Below are 24,293 nucleotides of genomic sequence, written 5' to 3'. Positions count from 1 at the left end.
ACCACATGAACTTTTGCATCCTACCTTCATAGAACTCTTTTATTTTAGTCATTGGTAGGATGTGTATTTAATGGCATAGATAAGGGATGGGGAATGAAAAAGGGTTTAGGATGTGACAAAAAGAGCGTGATCAAGAGTATCCCTAAGTATCCCATCTGCTGTAAGTTAACAATTCCTCTTTGTCAGGGAAAGAACAGTCCACTATGTGGTATTCTCTCATTGCTTCAATAGAATTGGTGTGCTAGCACTAAAGTTCCAGTTTATGAAATCTGCAATACACAATGATGCACACATACTGTAGATATACAGTACAAGTGTGTCATGCACAAACATGTAGATTCTTCAAAATCCATTTTTTTTCCTCCTCTAAAATATGCTAGTAAATGTTTAACAAAGTTTTTATGTATGTACACTGTTTAGGTAATGTACCCTCTTTATCTGTACATGAAAGCTATAATTCTCATTTTTCTCTCTTTGTTGTGTTTTTGATATTGCAGAAGGGGCTTAATCCAGACCAAGAGAAATGCCTTTTTCAGTCGCAGCTCATCATTCTGGATACACTGGAAAAATGTCTCTCAGCTGTAAGTTCTCATTTCCAGTATATCATTTTACCACAGTGTACTCTTGCCCCTTGTCCCTCCGTCTTCTGCCCTCCCATCTTCTCCTCCTCCCTCTCCCTTTCTGCCCCCCCCCCCCTTTCCTCCCCTCCCTCTTCCTTCCCCTCCTCTCTCCTTCCCCTCCCTTCCTCCATCTCTTACCCTCCCCTCTCCTCCCAGATCCCTTCCCCTCCCCGTCTCTTCTAATTAAACCCACAACCAATGACCCTCTCATTAATTTCCCCAGTTTTTACTCAGTTCATTAGTAGCATTAATTTGGAAACATTATTCAGAAGTATAAGTTTTCAAAAACTCTCAATATACTGTAGTATAATCTTGCACTTACAATATGCACCATGTATTATGCTTATATTGTTTTATGATAATTCAGATTCATGATCTATTTTAGGCAATAAACTGGTAATTATCTTATATGGGGCACTTAAAACTAAGAATTCAAATATTGACATAACTATCTTTGGAAATACATAACATATAAAGTTAGCGATAATACATCAAGCTTCTGTTGACAAATAATACAAGTCATTCTTTCCTTGTTCCCTGCTTGCAGAATGCATTCAAATGTAGTAACTAATCAAACTCATTGCATCAGTGATAAGTGATTGTAATCAGAGAATGGGAGGGAATAAATTGATAGATGATGAGTAATCTGTGACCTTGAATCAACAGTGTACAAAGTTTTACAAAGTGAAACTTAGAATACTGGGAATTCCCCCTTTGCTCAATAATGTACTTTACCATGGCGCCATACTCTTAAACCAATAAACATAACCACAATAATTGCACACAACTCACTACGAAAAGGAAACTATTATTTATTTGAAATATGATAATAGCACCGAGTGTTATAATTTGAATATCAATTGATACTCGCTTTGTAAACAGACTTTGTACAACAGTTTTGTATTGATCTAACCTATTAAAATGTATGTGTACATATAGAAATATACAGAAAATAATTCTTGTGATATTTCATTTAAACTTGTGAATAAAAGCAGCATGTTATTGGTCTTAGTTGCTCAAGAAAATATATCATTTATTGAAGAAGAAAAAAATGTTTTTCAGTCTCATTTCGTTCCACTATTATTGCCACCATAAAGACACTTGGCAATAGATGTACATGAATACGTATGTAAATTGTGGAGTTTATGAATTGAGATTTGAAAAAGTCAAAATATTATTTCTGCTTCCCCTCCCTTTTCTGCATTTTTCCATTCTTTGCATCTGTTCCCCTTTCTTACATGTATATTCCTTTTATTTACAATTGTAATCAAATTATTTTATCTACCTCCGTAATGGAATAGAAGAGAAAAAATGAAATCCATCCCCAATTTGTTTTGTATACGGTAACACCTGCTTTAGCCACATTTCTCATTTTCCTTGATCATGCTCTTACTGAATATAGCTGAACATACGTGTCAAGACCATCAGCTCTTAAAGACTGCTTTTCTAGTCTATCTACAGGTTTGACTGTATCTTGTATCCTATAGCAACCCAAAGATGCATCCATCCCAGAAGAAACTATGATGATCAAGACCCTTCTGCCCAAAATCTACATTTATGGCTTGTGGTATCTTTATTTCTATCTAACACCAGTAGTGCCATTATGAAAACGCTCTTTTGGAATAAATGTAAACGTAAATTATTGTCATTTCTTATTGAACCTATAGCAACCCAAAAAGACATTGCGTTCAGACGAGACAATAATAGACAAGTCCCTTTTATCTGTATTTTCTGCGACTCCCGTACATCAGTCTTTCTATGTTAAGTTATAAAAAACACTTTTGCGTATAAATGTTAATCGTTCTCATCGATTCTAATTAAACCTACAGCAACCCAAAGACACATCCCGTTCGGACGAGACAATGCTGGTCAAATCCCTTCTACCAGAAATCTGTCAGCTTCTGAATGTTATCTCCGAGAATCCTCTAACACATCAGCTTCGGACATCTGCTTCTAGGGTCCTGTTTGCCCTCAGTCTCAACAACTTCAATGCAGTCTTCAGCAGGATATCAGCTAGGTATGTAGAACTTAAATTTGCTTTAGAAATCACCTGTTTAAAAAGGCCATTCTTTTTGTCACCCTTAAAGATAAAGTTGAGTTCTGGTCATGCGATTGCATTGTGAAAGAAACGGTGTGGAATCGATTATAAAAAGTTGACCATGTAGCAAATAATTATTGGTGTGAATTGCAAGGTTCTTGAATCATCAAAATGATAAGAAATTTGGCCCAGTCTTGGTAAAAGTAACAAGTACTCTACACAGAAAGATGTGGCATAAAAAAATGAGACCCACATTTTTAAACTGTTACATGTCATATTTAATTATGAAAGCATTTGAAGAGCCATGCCTTTCAGGGAACATTTTTTCTCTGATGTTCTTCCACTTGCATAATATACAATAAAAACGCTCACAATTTTTGTTGTTGATAAAAACTCATAACCCAGTTTAGCTACATGTTATTATTCCCATTCAAGTACATAACCATCAATACTGTTATTATGAAGCACGGAGAGTGAGAAGGAAATGGATTGACTTGTATTGCGATCATGTTGCTTGTGTATTCGTAATGATACGATACTGTGACTGTGAATAGATACTGATGTTTATTATGAAATTTAATATTTCCTTTCTGCACAAGCTCAATGTCAATAACTAGTATTACTCATATTCTAAATGGAAATGGAACTATATATACATGTACATGTATCTCTCCTCTAATGATTTTGGCAGATAAAAAAAATTGACCAGATGCTTTATTTAATATCACCCATTTATTAGTAAAAAAGAAAAGAAATAATTAAATATATGTGATATCAGGTGGAACCTAACAGTCAGTTCTTTTATATTTTCAATGCAATGAGATACATGAAAGGCAGTTATAATTGTGAAAAAAATGAAGGCTTTGTATCGAAACATGAGTTATAGATAGAGAATGACATAGAGAGAAAGAGGGGTGAGAGAGAAAGAGGCCTCTCAAACATCTTGGCAACGTTCTGTTTAGATATCTGGTCTTCCTGGTAACAGGGAGGTAACTGTCCACTTTGAGGAGCAGTGGATATATACTTGGAAGGCTAGTAAGGGTAATGCCTGATTGATTTGGGAAGCTTTCATTTATTGTCAGGAAGGAATCAATGACCGATGATGGTGATTTTATGAGCAGATCATGAGAGGTTTTAGGATGTGCGCTTAGAGCGCTAAATCAATGACCGATGATGATGATTTTATGAGCAGATCATGAGAGCTTTTAGGATGTGCGCTGAGAGCGCTGAATCAATGACCGATGATGGTGATTTTATGAGCAGATCATGAGAGCTTTTAGGATGTGCGCTGAGAGTGATGTCAACTCTCATTATCATGTTCTAATTTGTAATCATGATAAGTTGATATCTTATATCTGTATGTGAAATTGTGTAGGGTTGTTCAAGTTGTTATTCAGGACACTAAAAAAGAGTTATAGGAGTAGAGATTGATTTTGTTGTGGAAAGCTCACTCCCCTCCCCACCCCAAAAAAACTGAACGATTTTAATAAAGAGGGGGGAGGAGGGAATCAAATTGTAAATGTGTTTGTTGATTTTGTTCATGTTACATATGGGAGCTCTCGTATTCTAAATAGAGATAATTTTTTTCCGTCCATTATAAAAACATTCAAAGATTGTGACAACTGTACACATACACATATCGTCCTTGTTTTCACGAAGTGACGGTAGTGAGGAAAATCGTAACGCAAAGTGAATGCAATTTTTTTTCACTACCGTCACTTCGTGAAAACAATATGATGTGCATGAAGGAAACAATGCATATAATTATTAATGCATTATAATACATGTAGGCATGGAATTTAATCAGAAGGAAGGAACAAATGAATACCGGTACATTTAAAATTCTGAAAACAAGTTTGAATACATGTGGTTTTGATGGAAGTGTTTTGTTGATGAAAAGGAAGGAAACAATGGCCTACTTTAATGCTTGGTTTATTGATAAATTCTCTAAACCTGTGGTAGAATTAGGGATGCTTAGGGGATGATCTCATAGGTTTATATCTGATACAGGCACTTCCTCTTTCATGGTTAGAGTATTCATTTTGTGCATTCTTTGTTACAATACAACACACAAAGATATACATGAAAATGCAATGAATATAATATGTACATGTAAACAAATAACCCTTAGGACTAGAAGTTTATGAGTTTATATTAAATAAAATAGCATACCGATAGCTGTGTATAAAACTCCATAAACATGTGAAACTAATGAACAAACATTCTTATTATTTTATGAAATATATTGTGTCAGAATTAAGTTTTGTCCTTATTGTTTGAGTTTTGTTCAACACATTCCAATCAGTTTGGTTACATACATTTTCTTTTGAAAAAATAAAATTAATGTGGTCATGACAATGTGTATTGTTAAGTTAATATGAATTTGAATTCATTGCCTTGAAATCTCCACTCATAAAATATGTCTTTATGAAATTAAATATGGTAATTAAATGTCTTTATGAAATTAAATATGAAATTAAATATTTATGAAATTAAATATGGTAACTTTTTAGAGGGTAATTGTTGTTTGCATACAAAATCAGTGATGTGGATGTAAAGTTTTAAAATGATTAGATTTTATCGTACCATTTGAAAATTGTGTTTTTAAATCCTTTTCTTGAGATATATAATTTGTTTCCCCAAATCTCTATTTTCTTTTCTTTGCCTATTGATTTCCTATAGATTGGATGCATTGAGTAAATCCAGTGATGAAACATGTGATGAGAGTGATATAGAGTTGATACAGCACATCAATGTAGATTGTGCCAGACTCACAAGGCTACTCAATGGTAAATATACTCCAAACCTACTTTTTTTTTTCCATTTTGAAAATTTGAATGCACTTTAAGATAAAAAATAATACATATTGAGATAAAACGATGGTAAAAAATATAAATGAACAAAATCAGTTTCAAGTTGAAATTGGAATATACATGTACATATTTGGTATGCATATTCATTTTGGAGAGAGCCCACAGCAAGATGTTCCAAGAGTCTTTGATGAATGGCACCCAACATATAATGAATAAAAAAGTATATACAGTACTGTATAGACAAGTGCTATTGTAAAGGTGTCTATTCTATTAAGTCAATTCAGATCTTTCATTGAACAAGATATTACAAAATAGTTTCATGATGTGATGATTACAATATTTATCTCTGGTAAAATGCTCAATATGTTTGTATTTTCATTATTTCAAAGTATCAAGTGATCATTGTAGTTTTTATTGTTTTGTGTGTTTTGTTTTATCCAGAAATCATCAGTAAATTCCACACTTTGAAGAGAAATGCTATGACTGTATTAGCACAGAGCCTTGAAAAGGTAATCCATCATCAATCATTTCTTTGGTATTTGCTACTTGTGTAATATTAAAGAGTAAATGTTTGTAGATACTGGCATGGAATACTTTGATTTAAATGAAAAGAACTTACTAAGGAGGATTTATTCATGTGAAATTCTATTTCTCTTATATTTGTTAATGGTACTGTTTATTGGGCAAAAACAAAATCATGAAAGCAGTAAATACAAAAATGTTAAGTTAAAGAGAGTTATAATAATGCAGGGAATAGAAATGGATTAAATAAAGTTAATCCAAAAGTCTTCTTTACGAACCTTGACACTAGACATATCAACACTGACAGCTGTAGTTTTGTTCAGTCTCCCTCCCCGTCCCGCTTATTTATACATTTATTTTATGCTTCCCATAATTCTGCATTCATTTCTTGTTGTATAATTATGAGTGATTAACAAAATAGGAAGGGGTATTTTTGTTGATGATGTGAAAACATTTTCTTTTATATTGGTTTGTTTGTCTTATTACATGGTACAGGCCATCTGGAATTGGATGGACAACTATCCTGTGGAATTCATGCAACTTCAAAGGTACCAACACAGAGACAGTGATGGTAAGAATCATCTTTTATACAGTGAAACCTGTCTATAAAGGTTACCTAAGAGAGACAAGAAAAGTGGTCTTTGTAGACAGGTGATCACTAAATCAGGTTTGACCGTAGATGTATATTATGAAGTGTAGGGTAAATGATTGATGTAAGTAAGTGAGTGAGATGATTGTAATTAAGGCACCATTGTTTTCTTTAAATGAAGAAAAAAAAATGATTGTTATTAGATTGAGTATCATTGACAGTACCTGAAATTAATGTATCAGTTATTATTTGCGTATAATGGTAGAAAGTAGAGAAGGAAAACAAATTAATTGGGAAGAGAGATACTTAAACATGAAAGCAATTTTTCTATTTCATGTATATTACCCCTGCTTATATTAAATTTTGTAATGTAGTCTTAATCCATTAAATTATCGTTTGAAATAAAACAACAAAATTAGTAGAATAGACCTAAGAAATGTAAATTCTCAATTTTCCTTTTTGATTTGCTTCATTGATCTTACAGGTGTGAACTCTCGGCTTGGACTTACCCCACACCACTGTGCAGAGTGCTGTGAGAAACTCTTTGACTTAGCAGAGAGTCAACAGGAATCAGCCAAACGAAAGAGCTCTATGCTTCTCCTACAGGTTATGCTGCTAGTATTATGCCCTGTAAGTAATACTCACAATTCTCATCAGTTCTCTAACGCATGCTCTGGAAGCTGTTGCTCTGCTTTCAATTTCCTGGACTAACTGAATTCCTAAATGTCTATCCTTGGCCCAACTCTACACCTAACCCTTGACCTAAACATTACCTGACCTGACCTGACCTGACCAATCACAAGCATAAACCCATACCTGTTTCCTGCTGAAAGTTTGCTCAGAACAAGTTGCTGGAGGGAAGGTCCCATTACCATCTTTTTTTTTAGAAAGATCAGTTGTTTGCATATGAAACACAAACTTTAGTTGACTATGTTGATATTAACAATCTTTCCAATAGAATCTAACACTTTCTGATACTAAACAATTTTATTTGAAGGAGTAATCACATTTAATGACACTGACAGAGAGGGAAAGAGTGATTTCAGTGATATTCCTGCAGTCTATTCTAATGGGTGCTTCTGTCGATGAAATGCGTCTGTTGATGAAGTGCTTCTGTTTTTCTTTGTTCAAAGCTCTTCTATAAAGTAGTATTTCATGCATGCCACTTTTCATGTAAGATCCTTAATTTCTGGCCCTTGCAAGTGTTTTCATGTTGTATTTAAGGCCTTTCTATAGTATAAGAATGGTCATTGTAGATGATTTCCAGGCCCTCTAATTACTTTTGTAGATTGCTTTAAAAATGTCCTCCAAACTTATTTGCTCAAAGCGGCTTTCCAGTAGATTTACTTTCACTTTGTTGTTTCTTCATTTTTTGTGTATTTTCGTGTGCTTGTACTTTATCTTCTCCATTGCGCCTCAAACACATTAGTTATGTGGGGTTGGCGCATTACAAATACTCTATATTATTATTATTTATTATTATTCTCTTTCCTCTTCTCTCACTTTCAGGGTCCATTAGCTGAAATCCTCCATTCAAATCACTTGAACCTATCACCGAAGCAAATGCAGAAGAAGCAGTTGCTTGACTCTTTACGTCGCTGGCTTGAGTCTCCTAGCAGCAGCAACAGACAGCAGATGGAATGGGCTGTGGTGGCGTGTGTCAAGCTCTGTAAGGCTGCATCCTATCTGCAGAACTCTGAAGGGAACGCACTCTATGATTGGGTGCTCAAGATGCTCACAGATCTAAATGTTAGTAGATGCAATTAAGGATGTACCTTTTGAGAAATGCCAGAGGATATAGACCTACTTTCTAGCATTTTTAAAGAACAGTTTAATCCTGTTATAAAAAAAAAAAATGTTTTTAGTTATGCCAATGAGTTTTAAAATTTAGGAACCAAATGACCGTTTAGGGTCCCATTCAGTGAAAAAATATATATATATTACGGGGTCTCCATTTCCAATGTTTTGTAAATTTCAGGGGCTACTCTTTTCAGGGGCTACTTTTTTCATAAAGCTTCTTCTCAATAACAAAGGCTAAAGTTATACAACAAATTTGCTGTCAGCCAATACAATGCAGTGATTTCTGTAGCTTATAACTGTGATTGATAAAAAGAAATTATGAAACAGGGACATGGTCCAGGTTTCCAGATTTCTAAAGGAAATTATTATCCACTGTATTTGATTAAATCATGCAGTTAATTATTTACTCTGTGTTTGCTGTTAAATTGTACTTGTGTATCATTGAATAGATGTTAATCTTTTTGTTTGAATCAAAGAAAGCGCATTGACAATTCACCCTCTCTCTCTCTCTCTTACAGCTCCAACTGTTCTGCCCGTCACGTCCCCTACGCTCTCAGGTAGATGTTGAGCTGCTGATAGACAGTGCTGTAGCTTGTTACAGACTAAGACCATCGGTACCGGAACATTTCAGGACCTGTCTCCAGGCTCAATCACCTACTGTATTCCATCTGGTTCTGGTCCAGTCTCTTCATACTATTGTAACAAAGGTATTTATGCCAGCTTATTTAACTTTCAAAGGCTGTGCTTGTATATAGATGAGGTGTCAAATCACACTAGACTCTTGTTGGTAAATTTTAGATAAAGTGTTCATAAATCTGGTGGAAAAGGGTTAATTTGGAGAACCAGCAATATTCAAAAAGTTTAATGATCAAAGTATAAGAAAAGCATTCGCTTCCTTAAACATAGTTGAAACTTGAAGGTTATTCATAGATTTTGTATGACCGTTGTAGACCGTATTAAGAGTTAAAGATAAATTTGAGTTCTGGTCATGCGATTGCATTGTGAAAGAAGCGTTGTGGAATCGATCAGAAAAGGTTGATCATCTAGCATATAAGTATTGGTGTGTACTGAAAGGTTCTGGAATTTTCAAAATGATGAGGCCCAGTCTTGGTAAAGTTACAAGCTCTTGGGGGTGTTTCACAAAGCTTTTAAGTCGAACTTAATTCTGAGTTGGACTTAAAAATTATGGAAAGCCGTTAACATCTTTGAAAATATTTTTTTAAATTCATTTTAAAAGGCATAAAATGTTGATTCATAATTTTCTATTATCAAGGAATTTTTATGTTCTTGATGTAGAATTTATGAAAAGTCGAAAATACTTGAATGTTTGCTTTTGAATAAATTATATTTTAAGGCTACAAATGGATCTCCATAATATTGAAGTCCAACTTAGAGTTAAGTTCGACTTAGGGTCTTTGTGAAATACCCCCCTGGACACATAAAGATGAATTTTAGACTACACGAACATGTGGCATAAAAATCTGTACCGATTTTTATGATGTTACATGTTATATTTAGAACATTAAGGCATTTGAAGAGCCATGCTTTTCAGGGAACATTTTTTATCTGATGTTCTTCCACACTTGCATAATACAATGATAACGCTCACAATTTTGTTTAACCTCTTCCTAGAACTCAACCTTCTCTTTAACTCAACAGTTTAGAATTGATGACACTTTTCTTGTATGTTTGTTGTTTTATCTTTGCCTAGTCTCACATGCCTTGGTGGCCCAAGATTGCTCAGCTCTACTGCTTCTCTGAGAACCTGAGAAGATTGTTTGAACACTATCGCAAATGCAACCAGAACCACAACACTGCAGTCAGGAACCCGGTAAGTCCCTTCAGAACTAAACTAGTCTTAGGGAGTGTTTCACAAAGACTAAGATCAACTTTAAGTTGGACTTAACTATGGCAGGCTGTTAATACCACTAATTGCTCTCACTATTGGTCTCTCAATTATGATCTTTAGATAATATTTTTTCCTACAATAATGAACTATCAAAAAATGTAAATCCTGTAGATTTCTGACCACGATTGGGATGTCCCTTGATAAACCAATGCCAATAATAATAAGAGAAAAAAGTGGTATGAACAGCTTACCATAGTTAAGTCCAACTTAAAGTCAATTTTATTCTTTGTGAAACTCTCTCCTGGGGATACAATCAACAGTGGTGGTGGATGTGAGGTTGCAAAGGCAAGAAGATGCAGATTGGGATGAGTAGAGTTTAATAAGCTGGCCTCGATCCTAGCTGCAAAAATAAAAGGCAAGATCTAAAAAGCTTGTGTTAGAACAGGGATGGTGTATGGTTCAGAAACGTTGAATGTGAAGACAGATGAAGAAAGTATCTTGGGGAGAACAGAAAGAGCCATTGGAGAAAAAGAGAGAAATTTTGAAAGGTGTCAGACGAGATCAAGCCAATGATATAAATATGTAGTATGTTCACTTCCAAAGAAAAATAAGCTCATAGGAGCAAAATATGGAGCACCCTGCCGGTGAACATTATATGATGTTTTTAGGAATCAAGGAAGCAGATGACATACTGACATGCATATTGTATCTTTGCCACATACATGTACATGTATGAAGATATTGAGATAGTGGGTAGCCATGCTCTATATAGCTCCTTAAACTGCTTAAAATTTTATACATATTCAAACTATTTGATATGGGCAGAAAAAGGATGACTAGATGCATCTATTATCTCTTATATATCAATTAAAGAATTTTGAACAGCTTGTATGGTCTGTATGACATGTTATTGTCAGAATTCCTCAACCACGTAAATGACCCACTTTGATTGACTTCCCTATCAAAAAATGAGTAACCACATTTGCTGATTTTTAAAAAAACACATACATTGCTCCATATGGAGGCATTTTATCTATGCTGTACATGATCTAATATTGTAAGTATGTATTTTATTTTATGTATTTTCAGATGTTTGGCATTTGTGAAGAAATAAATTGAATTGAATTGAATTGAATTGAATTGAATTGAATTGAAATTGAAATTGAAATTGAAATTGAAATTGAATTGAATTGAATTGAATTGAATTGAATTGAATTGAATTGAATTGAATTGAAATTGAAATAGAATTGTCTTTCCTATATTATTGTACCTGTTACAGCCAAGCTTGACAACACTGAAATCCAAGATGCCAGGATGGAAGTCAAGAGACAAGTCAAGTGAAGACTTCCCCAGCGCTGTCTTACTCTGGCTTGTCAAACTAGTCCATGCTGATCCAAAACTCATGCTGCATGTAAGTCATATGGTTAGACTGATAGATGGGTGGAGATTGGCAAAGGTAGACAGCAGCTTGCCAAAGGACTTTGGTTAGTGGTTATTTTACCTGACTGCTAAGAAAGTATAAATGCTTGTAAGTGAGCAACCAGACGGCCAACGGCTTTAGGTCCTCTCCGAGGGACGTGGTAATGAGGATTAATGCCTTACCAAAGGACACTAGCGCACGACTTGGCTTCGAACCTGGGTCACCAGATTAAGACATTACTGCTCTACCGACTGAGCTATTTAGTAATAGCTACCTTAAAACTTCATGATAACTGAAATTAAGAATGTTGGCTTTTAATTGTTTTTAGTGGTGTATGCTGAAATGAGGAGAAAACAATTGCCAGTTGATGATATTTCCTTTTTTGTGTTGCAAAGTTTTGTGACGACTGCAAAGTGCAAGAAATTCCTGTTGCAATGAATTTATCGAGACCATGACCTTACAAAACGTTTTGTTATAAGTGAAGTGTAAATTAATAGGATCCACCTTTGGATTAGTGGTAAATATCACTCCGAGAAACATTGATTTCCCTTTGAGAATGTGGGATATTGAAAGAGGATGGGGGAGTGAAAGAGAAGGAGCAAAGAAACAGAGGCAGGAACAAAATAGGGAGTCATGAGGCCAGATATTATACAATGAATCTGGTGGTGAGTTATACAGGATGATATTCCAGTATACCCGATATTCACAAGGCAATGAGCATAACGTGTCCATATCCACTAATATCCTTTGGCAAGACATTAATCTACATTTGATATACTCTACCCAGGTGAGGTAAATGGGTACCTGGTAGGAAGAAATTCCTTGAATGCTTGAGCACCTTTTAATGGTAGCTCGGTTATAGCCGGTGTAATAATATGATTGCAGAGCCCTCGGGAGAACAGTATGAATACTGATGAAGCTACCCTGGGTTAACAAGACATACATGTATTATTATTATTATAATTATTATAACCTCCTTCTACAGAGCCATGGATCAGCAGGACATGTCATCCAGAACAACACATACCAGCTGATCACAGGACTAGTAACTCTCATGTGCCAGTATTCAACCATTCCTGACATCTCAGTAGAAGCTATGAAAGCTCTCCTTACACTCCATCAACCTGGCAATGTAGAGCTATGGAACCCTGAGGCACCCATCGCAACGTTCTGGGACATTAGGTGAGTTGTCTCTCCTTTTTAATTATTCTAAACTTGTAGTAGAAGCTATGAAAGCTCTCCTTACACTCCATCAACCTGGCAACATTGAGCTCCGGAACCCTGAGGCACCCATCGCAATGTTCTGGGACATTAGGTGAGTTGTCTCTCCTTTTTAATTATTCTAAACTTGTAGTAGAAGCTATGAAAGCTCTCCTTACACTCCATCAACCTGGCAACATTGAGCTCCGGAACCCTGAGGCACCCATCGCAACGTTCTGGGACATTAGGTAAGTTGATTCTTAGTAAATGTTCCAGTAGAAGCCAGGAAGGGTCTTCTTACGCTCCATCAACCTGGCAACTTAAAGCTCTGGAACCCTGAAGCACGCATTGCAACGTTCTGGGACATTAGGTAAGTTGTCTCTCCTTTGTAACTTTTCTAAACCTGTAGTAGAAGCTATGAAAGCTCTCCTTACAGTCCATCAACCTGGCAATGTAGAGCTTTGGAACCCTGAAGCACCCATTGCAACATTCTGGGACTTTAGGTAAGATGTCTCTCCTTTGTAACTACACATATCTACATTAATATCAACCTCATTTGCCATCCGTCAATCAAGTTTTTGGTTCAAAGTAAATTTTTTTGTTGGTCATTGAATTCATATTTTGAAGTAGATGGGTGTCACCAAAGTATAATCATGCAACAATAACCAATACTATAACCTTCTGAAGAAGCTTTACACCAATGTGTTTATGTTGCTGATTGTCTTGTTGCAGCTCTTCAGTGTTGTTCTCAGTGGCCCAGAAGCTTCTCACCCAGCAGATAATCAACACCACTGAGGTTCTCAAGTGGCTCAGTGAGGTGCTCTCCTTGAGAAACAGATTCCTCAACAAATACAAGGACCATGCGACAGTAGATTCAAACATTCCAAGAACAAGAGAGGCACAGAACAAGCTAGAGGTATGTTATATTGAAATTGGTTAAATGGCAGGCAAGCAGTAAGGAGTTTGAATTTCACTTCAGACTAGTATTTTGGCATCACGATTCTAACCAATATCACTCTGATTTTCCTCGATCGGGAAGTAACTGGACTTAAGGAGGAAACATTCAATGGTTTTCTTTTATCAGGAGGGGGGGGGGGGGTCAAATACAGAGCAGCTTTGCCAAAGACCTGTTGAGTGTTTATAACAAGCTTCCATTGGTCTCTTACTGCTCATTGATTGTCATGCCCAGTCATGTTATCCCTTTATTTCATACTTTTTCCTTATTGTTTGTCAAGCCCACTGTCCTTCTTTGTACCAGCATCTCTGTCACCAACTCTCTTACTGATTCTCTCTCTGACGCCGTTTTTATTTTCTCATGATTAATATGTTTGTGTTTGTAAATGTACCTATGTTAATATGTCACTGTCTTTCCTTCTGTTTGTCTTGATAGTGTGTATTCATCATGAACCTGTGGAGCTGCGACCAGGAGGCTACATCCACTGCCCTGTCCTGCCTGGGCCAGCTGTGTGAGGAGGCAGAGATATGCTGTGGTACCGATGACTATGCCCTCACTCAGGTCGTACCAAACTATGGTGTCTACACAGAACTAGCGCGCCTCCCACAAATAGGACCACAGGGTAATGATGTGGTAGGGGGAAAATGGTGGAGAGGATGATGATGATAGTAATGGTGATGATGATGATGAAGATGGTGATGATGATGATGATGATGGTGGTGATGGTGGTGGTGATGATGATGATGATGATGATGATGATGGTGGTGGTGATGACGATTATAATGATGATGATGGGGATGATGATGATGATGATGATGATGATGATGATGATGATGATGATGATGGGGATGATCATGATGATGATAATAGTGATGATGATGATGATGATAATAATGATGATGATGATAATAATAATAGTGATGATGATGATGATGATAATAATGATGATGGGGATAAAGACGATAGTGATGATGACGATTATTATGATGACGACGCTGATGATGATGACGACGATGATGGTGATGATGATGATGATGGTGAAGATGATTAAGGTGATGATGACGAAGATTACGATGATGATGATGACGATGATTGCGATGATGATAACAATGATGATGGGGATGAAGACAATAGTGATGATGTTGATTAAAATAATGACAATGATTGCAATCATAATCACCATGGTGATGATATTATGACTAACTTTCACTCTCCTCTTTTTCCTCTCTTTTGCAGAAAAAGGAGCTCAGAGGAAAAGAATATTTGCATCTTTGAGGAAGATTGAGTATGTAACCGATGGCAACAGTCAGGTAATTTATGTTGGATGTTCTTTTGCTTGAAAAAAAATCACCAAATTCCTTTGTTTCTTCCGTCTTTAATGTTTAATATAAATATTTATTATAATTTCATATTGAAAAACTAATCACATATGTGCACCTTGGTTTAATCGTATAAAATTGTACACTGTAGAGCATCTGAAGTTTTAAACCAAAGTCAAATTTAACAGTAATTGTAGAGATGTCTGTAAATTCCATCATATACTATTAAAGTACATTGAGACAAGAGACTGAGATTGCAGAGGTTGAGTTCTGCCTGTAAAATAACAACAAGGAAGTCAAGTAATCTAGTTTGTCTCATCTTCAAATGAAGTTTATAATGGAATTGTACCTTTTTTGTTGATACAGTTATCGAGAATGAAAAAGTTCTCTAATCATTAACATATTGAGTTAGGTTTGTATTATGGTATTAACAAATCTAAAACCTAAAATGAATTTTTAAAATTCTTTTGACAGGCGTGGGATGAGACATATTCCCTTTGGGAGACCTCGACCAGATCCTTAGGATTGTACAAGGGTAAAGGAGAGGACAGTGCATCACTGGATAGTAAGAGGAACATGAGACGGGATGGGAAGGCATCACACATTGTGCCACAGCCAAGAGAACAAGAGTTTGATGTAAGCCATCCATTGGTCGTGTACCATCATTGTGTTCTCATTCAACAAAAACATGTTATGGTGACCGTGCCTTTTCATCGATAGCCCCCGCCCTCTGGAACAAACGTCCACCCCATTTTCAAAATGCCACATCCATTAAATCATCCAAAACCCTTCTCAAAACCCACGTTTTTAATCAGTTATAGTAAACTGGAGGGGCACACAAGTAATTAGTTCCATTCAACTGAATTGTATTGTATTAGTAATATTTTATTCTATTTTGTTCCTTTTAAGCTATTGAACATGTTGAATAATTATACTAAGTTAGATAGCACCACCTGTGCGCTTAGAAACGCCTGTATAAAGCACCCTATAAATGTAATTATTATTATTAATATAAGAGTGCTGACAATAGCATTGAATAGTGACAATTCATGAGTAAATCACATTTTTAAAATTCAGCCAGAAAAATACTTTTTGTATCTATTACATAATTGCTGGTTCCACATTACCATTTTTTGTGTGCATATTGCATTTATTGTCTAAAACCATAATTTTAAGATGGCTGCAATTTTTCTATTCAATGGGATAGCATTCATAGATATTGAGACTGGATTACATGAATCCCAATGAATAGTCATTGGTACACAAAACTTTCCAATTAATGTGCTGTATCATTTTTTATCGTGACAGTAAAACACAAACTTTGCAACATTGGCGTTGAAATTCATAGCTATGACTAAACCCAAAACATACACATAGTTACTCTTTAAAATGGCAAAAGGTTTATGTTTGAATTCTGATATAATGTGGTAGAAGTAGGAAAGCAATTATATGCTTCTTTGATGCGAATGCTACGATCATTTTGAACCATTTAAGGTTAAAGTTGTGTTCCTGACAACTTCTGGTTATTGTTACAGGAATGGAAGAACATGACTGGTTTCCTGTGTGCATCTGGTGGTATGTGTCTCAAGTCAAGGAACAGAAGACCAAGGTATGTATCTTCATTCTACTGTGTAAAGATATGATTCGAGAATGAAATTATTGAATTGTGAAAATTGTTGAACAAAAAGTACTGCTAACATTTACTCCTGTGGGGAGCATTCTAGCCATTAGGCATTTTCAAGGCAGGCAGAAGCAAATTCAATCACACTAACATTTGTATTAAGTTACTAGTTTGACATGTGAATGAAAAAGGCAATATTGATAGAATGCCTTTCTTATGGACAAAATTTCCCATTACCTCTACATCCAGAGAAAAATGTAAAATGATCAGAACTTTATTCTATGACAACTCTTTGATGATTTATAATTCAATAGGCATCATTTTTTTCACCGTTGCCATCTGTATTTTTTCTTAGGTTTGATTCACCATGTGAAGCTGGTCCAAGGCACATAGGAGCCCCAGTCCTCTCATCATCTCCAGTCACTGAGGAACCTACAGATCAACTCAAGAAGTGAGTCAAATTATTTGATTTTTGTTGTTGTATTGTTGTTGAATTTTCTCAGGCATGCCAAATGGTGTTCTTATAAGTTTCATTGCTCAAGAAAGAAGTGAATAAATTTCACCAAAGAAAGTACTTTGCATGCCAGTGTTTTTTAAGTCAGTCTGTGGTTCAAGCAGTGCTATTAGATTTCATTTACACAGCTGGAGAATGTGGGTAAACAAAAAGTGCACATAGGAAAACATGTGCTATGAAGTATTGCTTTCAATGATATCCCTTGCAACCTGGTTAAAAGTACAATTTCTTACAACAAGGTGTTTGATGTGTTTCATTTGTTTCATTTAAATGCATTTGAAGGTGATTCCCTGTATAAAAGCTTGGGCCCGGGTTTCCTACCGGTTTTGTTTGTTTAATTCAATCTAATGAGTTTTAACCCAATTCATACCTTTTTCTTTCTTCAGCTTCATGGCCAGTCTTCTGAGATTACTTGTGTGCAATAATGAGAAGCATGGTGCTAAGGTAAGCCATCTAAACACCTTACTTAGTTTCCCTTTTCTGTCCTCCGTCTACCTCCCATTGTGGTTAGACTCACTCTTTCCCTTTTCAGTTCAATCTGTACCTCTGCCTCTTTTTGTTTTGTTGGGCTTTGTGACTCATCTTCATCTGTCTCCTTGTGTTTCCTCACCTTGATGACATTTGTTTGTTTTTAAATACATTGCAATTAATGAATAATTGGCTGTCAGCCATCATATCAATGTCATGCATATGGAATATATATAGAGTACAAAAGCTGTGACATCATAAAAATCTATTTTTACAATTTCTCAATTTGAACTTCATTTTCCGAAAAAGCATGAAATATAATGTCCAAATGTCGAAAAACATTTGAATATGCTAAGTATTGGCTGAGATTTGACCATTCAAATAAATAGAGTTCAATAGGAAATCACTGTTATTTTGCCCTGGTTCATAACATTACAAACTGTTGAATGTATTTTTTTTTCTCACCTGTTTGGTCGTTTGTATGATGTCATGGTCTTCACACTTGATGGTAATCTTATCTACATCACTCAACCTCATATTTGTTATTATCCTTAATCTAGGCTAGAGACTGTGTGAAGGAGATGATAGGAGAGGAGCTTGATCCAGCGCTCTATCCTCAACTCTTCCAGCAGATCAAGGAATATGTGGATAAATTCTTTGACAGTAATGGGCAGGTTGAGACAACAGAGATAAATACATTGTTCATCAAGCATGTGATTCAGGTGCTACGTCAGGTCCTTGAGAATGGTCATGAAGAAGAAGAGGTGGCTGAACATCTAGGCATCGTCAGTATAGAGGGTCTTATACTCTCTATCACAAGGTATTACTGGATGGTAGTCATGTTAATGATAATGATGATGGTGATACTGGTGATCTTATTGCTGATGACTGTGATGATGATGATGATGAGGATTATGACAGTGATGATTGTGATAATGATGGTTATGATAACGGTGACAGGGATGACAATGGTAGTGATGGTGGTGATGATGATACACTGATATAAGTTATGTTTAATAATAATAATAATAATAATAGTGGGTTCTTGTATAGCGCTCATGTTTGTCAGACTTGACACTCCTGGCGCTCCCGATTAGGAGGATGATTGCAATGAGGATTGTGATGATGATTACAATGAGGATTGTGAGGATGATTACAATGAGGATTGTGATGATGATTACAATGAGGATTGTGATGATGATTACAATGAGGATTGTGATGATGATGTTAATGAGGAGGGAGAGGAAGCTAAAAGGGAGAGAGTGGGTGAGGAGGGGAAGGGGGAAGGGGATTGGTCATGATTGGATGTGGTTATTCTAAAATTGAATCTTATTTGATAATGGTAGTACTGTTATATCGAGGTGATTTCACTTTGATTAAAATAGTTAGTGTGAAAATTTGATTTATAACATTCTTTAACCCAGAGTTTTCAAAATAGATTAATATATCTTTGTCATCATGCAGGTATGTGAGGAGACTAGACCCAAGCACTGCCAATGAGAATGTAGTACAGATCAAAGTCCAGCTATGCAAGCTTCTGTCCATGGTGAGTATATATGTATATACCTAGATAGCATTTTAAATTCTTTTTTATTGACTGGATGGCCACATATTTTTATTGAATTATTCTATGCAAATCACATTTCAACTGTCATTACAAAGAAGACTGTATTCATGGGCTTTGTGATTTATGGTCATATCAATTCCATCCAGGTGCACTCTCCAGGCTATTGTACTCACAGATTTATTTTATCTGACAAACTTGATGAATTATTCATGATGACAAGAATATGATGTAGATACCATCAAATGATTTTGTAAATTTCTTTGATTGTCTTTAATAGATGATGAAGAGGAGAGATTGTTTATCCTTCAGGCAAGAGATCCGTTTTAGGAACAAGCTTGTAGACTATCTCTCTGATTGGATCTTAGGCTTCTCAAATGATGGTGCCACAGATGAAATCAAGTCACTCACAAGGTAGGTGTCTTCCGTTTGTAGATCCGTTTATGGTACTGGGACTATGCAGATAGTGACAAAACTATTCAAGGATTTTCATATTAAGTAGATTTGTAATTAATTCTTTGAATGGATGTCAATTTTGCTTAATACGGATTATCGTCTCTAAGTGCTTTACAGATATTTTTATCCAGGTCATTGGATTCAATTATGTACAATGTGCACCATCTCTACTACCTGGGGAGTATTCCTACCATATGGTCACTGTGCGGGTATAGGCAATTACTTACACAAATGCTTTCATCATCCTACCGGGTCCCCATTTTTCTCTTGGGTAGTGAGTGGCAAATGTAGATGAATGCCTTTATTACAATAGCAATCAATCAGGAATGAACATGATTTGATATTTTTTGATGTTTGCAGAGAACTTGATGAAGCTAGCATGGAGGCCATGGCGGCTTTATTAGTAGCACTCCCTCTACAGCCAGAAGAAGGAGATGCCGGTGATATCATGGAAGCCAAATCAAAACTATTTCTGAAGTAAGTTTAAAGTCTAATTTGAAAGTGATTCCCTTTTGCCAGATCAATTAATAATAAAATCCAATATATGCGAACTTGTTTTAACTCATGAACTTGACATTTTATGTATCACAGAGGTTATTTTAGCGCTTAGAGACTTCAGAGGAAAGGGCTTTATGAGCACCATTTTATTATTATTATAATTTTTATAACACATACTTTTAATACATAACATTAGTAGCTTGTCTGAGATGTATGTGTTTGTTAGGTCAGTGTATCAGAAACAGTTTAGTACTTTCAATGCAATTGCCTGTTTTACTGAAATTCATTTCACATGGTTGCCTACAAATGTTCACAGTTGTAGGGCTGTATGAAATCAAACTGTAGAAAATTATATACTCTCTGATACCACACACTTTTGCATCCATGCATATTTGATTTTCGAAAATCCCTGAGTGGTCAAGATTCACAAAAGTTTCATGCCATTTACTATCTGAAACAAAACACTGATTTGTTGAACAATTTGTGATTATTTTTTTTTAAACAGTACTTCTCTCATAATCCTGATAACTGTAGAGAGTCATATTGTATGGATATTATTTGGACAGTGATACTTTGCATTGTATATCGATAAGGGGCACCAAATCATTTTTATCTGCTAATAGCCATTATGATAACAATTACGGTTCCATTTCTTTGCCAGATATTTCACATTATTCATGAAGCTACTGAATGATGTGATGGATAAGGGTTTCAAACATGTTGGTTTATTGAGTCATAGCTATAATAATGTTCAACACCTTTTCTTTCTATCCTTGGCAGATATTTCACATTATTCATGAAGCTGCTGAATGATGTGATGGATCGAGAGGAAGAGAAGAGCGTTGAATCAACAAGGTCTCCTACTGAGACTAACAATCAATCATCACTCAGGAAATGTACTATACAAGCTATGTCCAATCTGCTCAGTGCCAACATAGACAGTGGTCTTAGACATTCCATAGGTAAACCCATCCACCTTTCTCATCATTTTAATATCCATGTAAGGTTGAAATATGTACATTTACTGTCTTCTCGATTTTCCTGTAATGCTGTTTTCTCTCTTGTTCTTTTTTTCTATCTGTGCGTAGATTTTAAACTGTTGTGTTTATCAATTCTTCTGTGAGTGATGACGACTTGCAGTGCTTTAGATAGAGAGCAAAGGCTTTTAAACTCAGAATGTTCACCTCAAATTTGTTTTTAAAGTCTTCTTTACTTAGTGATCATGATGGTTATGGATGTTGGAAGGAGGAGTAGGGGTAGAAGGAGGATACTTTGGATGGACAGTCTGCAGAAATTGTTGGAAGAGAGAAGAGTGAAAGAACTGGGAGTGGTGGTAATAGCGATGGGTAGGAATCGAGGGTTGTGAAACAGCATGATCGCCAAAGTCAATCGATATGGCACTTAGAGAGAGAGATGGATGTTGTATGACTACAAATATTCAATGTGTTTCATTTGTGAGATTGAAAACTACTGTGATGAAATATGCAGTTGTCTTACCTGTCTGCAACTCACTCGCAAACATAATATACAACATATTTGTACATTAATTTCTGTGTACCGGTACTTGTACAATATGTGCTTTCCATATATCTACTGCATCCTCTTTCCATTGTATGTTCCCTTAGAACTGGGCTATCACCCTGATGTCCAGACGAGGGCAGCATTCATCGAAGTCCTGACCAAGATACTCCAGCAAGGGACAGAGTTTGATACCCTAGCTGAGACTGTTCTAGCTGATCGGTTTGAGAGGCTAGTGGGTCTCATGACCATGCTGGGTGACAAGGGGGAACTCCCCATCGCCATGGCCCTGGCTAATGTCATTGCTTCATCACAGATGGTAATGTTCTATCTTCCCCACACAAAAATTAGTTTAAAAAAACTCACTTTAGATATCAGATTATTATTGATAACTAGCAGTACTTGTAAGAAGAGTCCCACATTTAAATGGTTTGATGCTGCTCAGATGATTTTGTAAGTCTTTATTGTAATATTTCTTTCTGCTTCTTTAAAAAAAAAGTTAAATAATAAAACATCTCTATGACATTAAACTAAAGAACTTTATCGAGCGCACAATTTTGGAATGTTTAGATGTATACTTGTATTGGAGAAAGGTAAGATTGCATGGTGAAGAAAGGGACTGGATCTTCTCCCTTTAACATTTATTGACATGTCGGACAGGTACATGTATGTGGCAGTGGCTGGAAGAAATAGGGATGAAAATCATCCTTAATGATCAGATTCATACTTTCTTCTGTCCTCAGTTGATGAGAGTTTATCTAATCCGTTTTCAAACTGTTTACAATCAAACCTGCTTTAGCGACCCCTGTCTACAAAGGCCACATTCTTTTTGCCCTTGAAACTATAGGCACCTGTACATAAAGACCACCTGCCTTTAGAGACCACTTTTCTTGTCTCCCTTAGGTCTTTTTAGACAAGTTTCACTGTATTAAGATCCCATGTTAAAGAGCTACCTTTATCTATTTGTAGGATGAGCTAGCCAGGGTTTATGTGACTCTGTTTGATGCTAAACACTTGTTAAAGAGCTACCTTTATCTATTCATAGGATGAGCTAGCCAGGGTTTATGTGACTCTGTTTGATGCTAAACACTTGTTAAAGAGCTACCTTTATCTATTCATAGGATGAGCTAGCCAGGGTTTATGTGACTCTGTTTGATGCTAAACACTTGTTAAAGAGCTACCTTTATCTATTCATAGGATGAGCTAGCCAGGGTTTATGTGACTCTGTTTGATGCTAAACACTTGCTCTACCAGCTTCTCTGGAATATGTTCTCAAAAGAGGTAAAGGTATATACTTGATGTTGAATGGAACTAACTCAGGTTGAGTATTACATGTTCAATGTGCATGAATGTTGGGTAACTAGAGGAGCCCTTAGGGAGGAGGGGGACGGTGAAGGGGGAGAGGGGGAGGGGCATTTCATGATAGCATAAGAATTGAGCAAGGAATATGGCATTTATAGAGACTGCTCTCCTCTAGATTTCTCCTAGTAGCCATTTATGAATCTCAACACATTTGATGTAACTCAAATTCTATGTTTCTGATATACATGTTCATTTTCCTACATCCAATACCTCTTTCAAAACCCACCAAAAAAAAAAGACAAAACCTAACTAATTTGACTGAAGGGTAGGTTTCCTGGAGGTTATTAATAGCATTGAGTGAATGAAGGGAACCTGTACTTGTATTTGATAGTGATTGTATTGTGTATATATGTGCGTTGTTAAGGTTGTAGAGCATAATAGCTGGAGGGGGGGGGGGGGGGGTAAGGCCTACAATCAAATAGATTGCAACAGTTGTACCTAGATTGCATGCAAATGTGAATACTTGTGTAGTGTTTGTTTTGAAGAGAAATTATCAAGAAGTGAATATGACATTTGGATTTCACTTTTGATATTTTCTTTTAAATAATTACTCAGTGAAATCAGACGAAGACATTTCTCATCCCACTTCTTGATAATACCTCTGACAATCCAACCTACTTCTGAGCACATTTAATGATACATAACTCACCCACCATCGTGCAGGTTGAGCTAGCAGACTGCATGCAGACCTTATTCCGAGGCAACAGCCTAGCGTCCAAGATCATGGCGGCTTGCTTCAAGATGTACGGTCAGAACTACCTCAAGCTTCTACTGCATCCCTTGGTCCAGGAGATGATGACCGGTCCAACCAGTCACGTCCGCTACGAGGTCGACACCGCTCGTATGGAAGCTCATGAAGAGGAGAACCTTCCTGAGTACCAGGCGAGCCTCATGCAACTGGCCAAGAAGTTCTTCAAGGCCATTATAAATTCTGTTGATCAGTAAGTGTGGAGTTGAGGAAACTTGAAATATTAAAACAATGAAAAGATATACGCATCTTTTCAGAGCGTGAAAGGTATTAACACTATTATGTGAGTTACTTCGCATCAGGCCTCAATCATATGAAATATTAGAACCTTATGAAAACGTCTGACTTACTCAAAGGATTAACCCAGATGAATTAAATGATTTCTGGTAGGAAGACATTCATTGACTATCATGATGCCT

At 36.1% G+C, this 24,293-nt stretch overlaps 1 protein-coding gene across 1 annotated transcript in view; it reads left to right on the top strand.

Annotated features, from left to right (window-relative positions):
• The window catches only part of LOC593418 (neurofibromin), a 60,134-nt gene that overhangs the window by 11,777 nt on the left and 24,064 nt on the right, over nucleotides 1-24,293 (top strand). The window contains exons 3-28 of the mRNA XM_030972198.1: nucleotides 498-581; nucleotides 2,450-2,637; nucleotides 5,341-5,447; nucleotides 5,913-5,980; nucleotides 6,489-6,564; nucleotides 7,067-7,212; nucleotides 8,092-8,331; nucleotides 8,901-9,089; nucleotides 10,094-10,213; nucleotides 11,511-11,642; nucleotides 12,637-12,833; nucleotides 13,584-13,767; nucleotides 14,242-14,428; nucleotides 15,043-15,116; nucleotides 15,600-15,761; nucleotides 16,661-16,734; nucleotides 17,102-17,197; nucleotides 17,647-17,704; nucleotides 18,289-18,548; nucleotides 19,193-19,274; nucleotides 19,573-19,706; nucleotides 20,109-20,225; nucleotides 21,027-21,208; nucleotides 21,872-22,083; nucleotides 22,962-23,045; nucleotides 23,790-24,067. Of these exons, the coding sequence (XP_030828058.1) occupies nucleotides 498-581; nucleotides 2,450-2,637; nucleotides 5,341-5,447; nucleotides 5,913-5,980; nucleotides 6,489-6,564; nucleotides 7,067-7,212; nucleotides 8,092-8,331; nucleotides 8,901-9,089; nucleotides 10,094-10,213; nucleotides 11,511-11,642; nucleotides 12,637-12,833; nucleotides 13,584-13,767; nucleotides 14,242-14,428; nucleotides 15,043-15,116; nucleotides 15,600-15,761; nucleotides 16,661-16,734; nucleotides 17,102-17,197; nucleotides 17,647-17,704; nucleotides 18,289-18,548; nucleotides 19,193-19,274; nucleotides 19,573-19,706; nucleotides 20,109-20,225; nucleotides 21,027-21,208; nucleotides 21,872-22,083; nucleotides 22,962-23,045; nucleotides 23,790-24,067 (3,731 nt within the window). The remainder of the gene's footprint in view (nucleotides 1-497; nucleotides 582-2,449; nucleotides 2,638-5,340; nucleotides 5,448-5,912; nucleotides 5,981-6,488; nucleotides 6,565-7,066; nucleotides 7,213-8,091; nucleotides 8,332-8,900; nucleotides 9,090-10,093; nucleotides 10,214-11,510; nucleotides 11,643-12,636; nucleotides 12,834-13,583; nucleotides 13,768-14,241; nucleotides 14,429-15,042; nucleotides 15,117-15,599; nucleotides 15,762-16,660; nucleotides 16,735-17,101; nucleotides 17,198-17,646; nucleotides 17,705-18,288; nucleotides 18,549-19,192; nucleotides 19,275-19,572; nucleotides 19,707-20,108; nucleotides 20,226-21,026; nucleotides 21,209-21,871; nucleotides 22,084-22,961; nucleotides 23,046-23,789; nucleotides 24,068-24,293) is intronic.

This window comes from Strongylocentrotus purpuratus, unplaced genomic scaffold, assembly GCF_000002235.5.
Source record: "Strongylocentrotus purpuratus isolate Spur 01 unplaced genomic scaffold, Spur_5.0 spur5_contig_862, whole genome shotgun sequence".
Classification (NCBI taxonomy): domain Eukaryota; kingdom Metazoa; phylum Echinodermata; class Echinoidea; order Camarodonta; family Strongylocentrotidae; genus Strongylocentrotus; species Strongylocentrotus purpuratus.
Note: the sequence above shows the minus strand (reverse complement) of the source record. Positions and strands in the feature narration are given on the sequence as shown.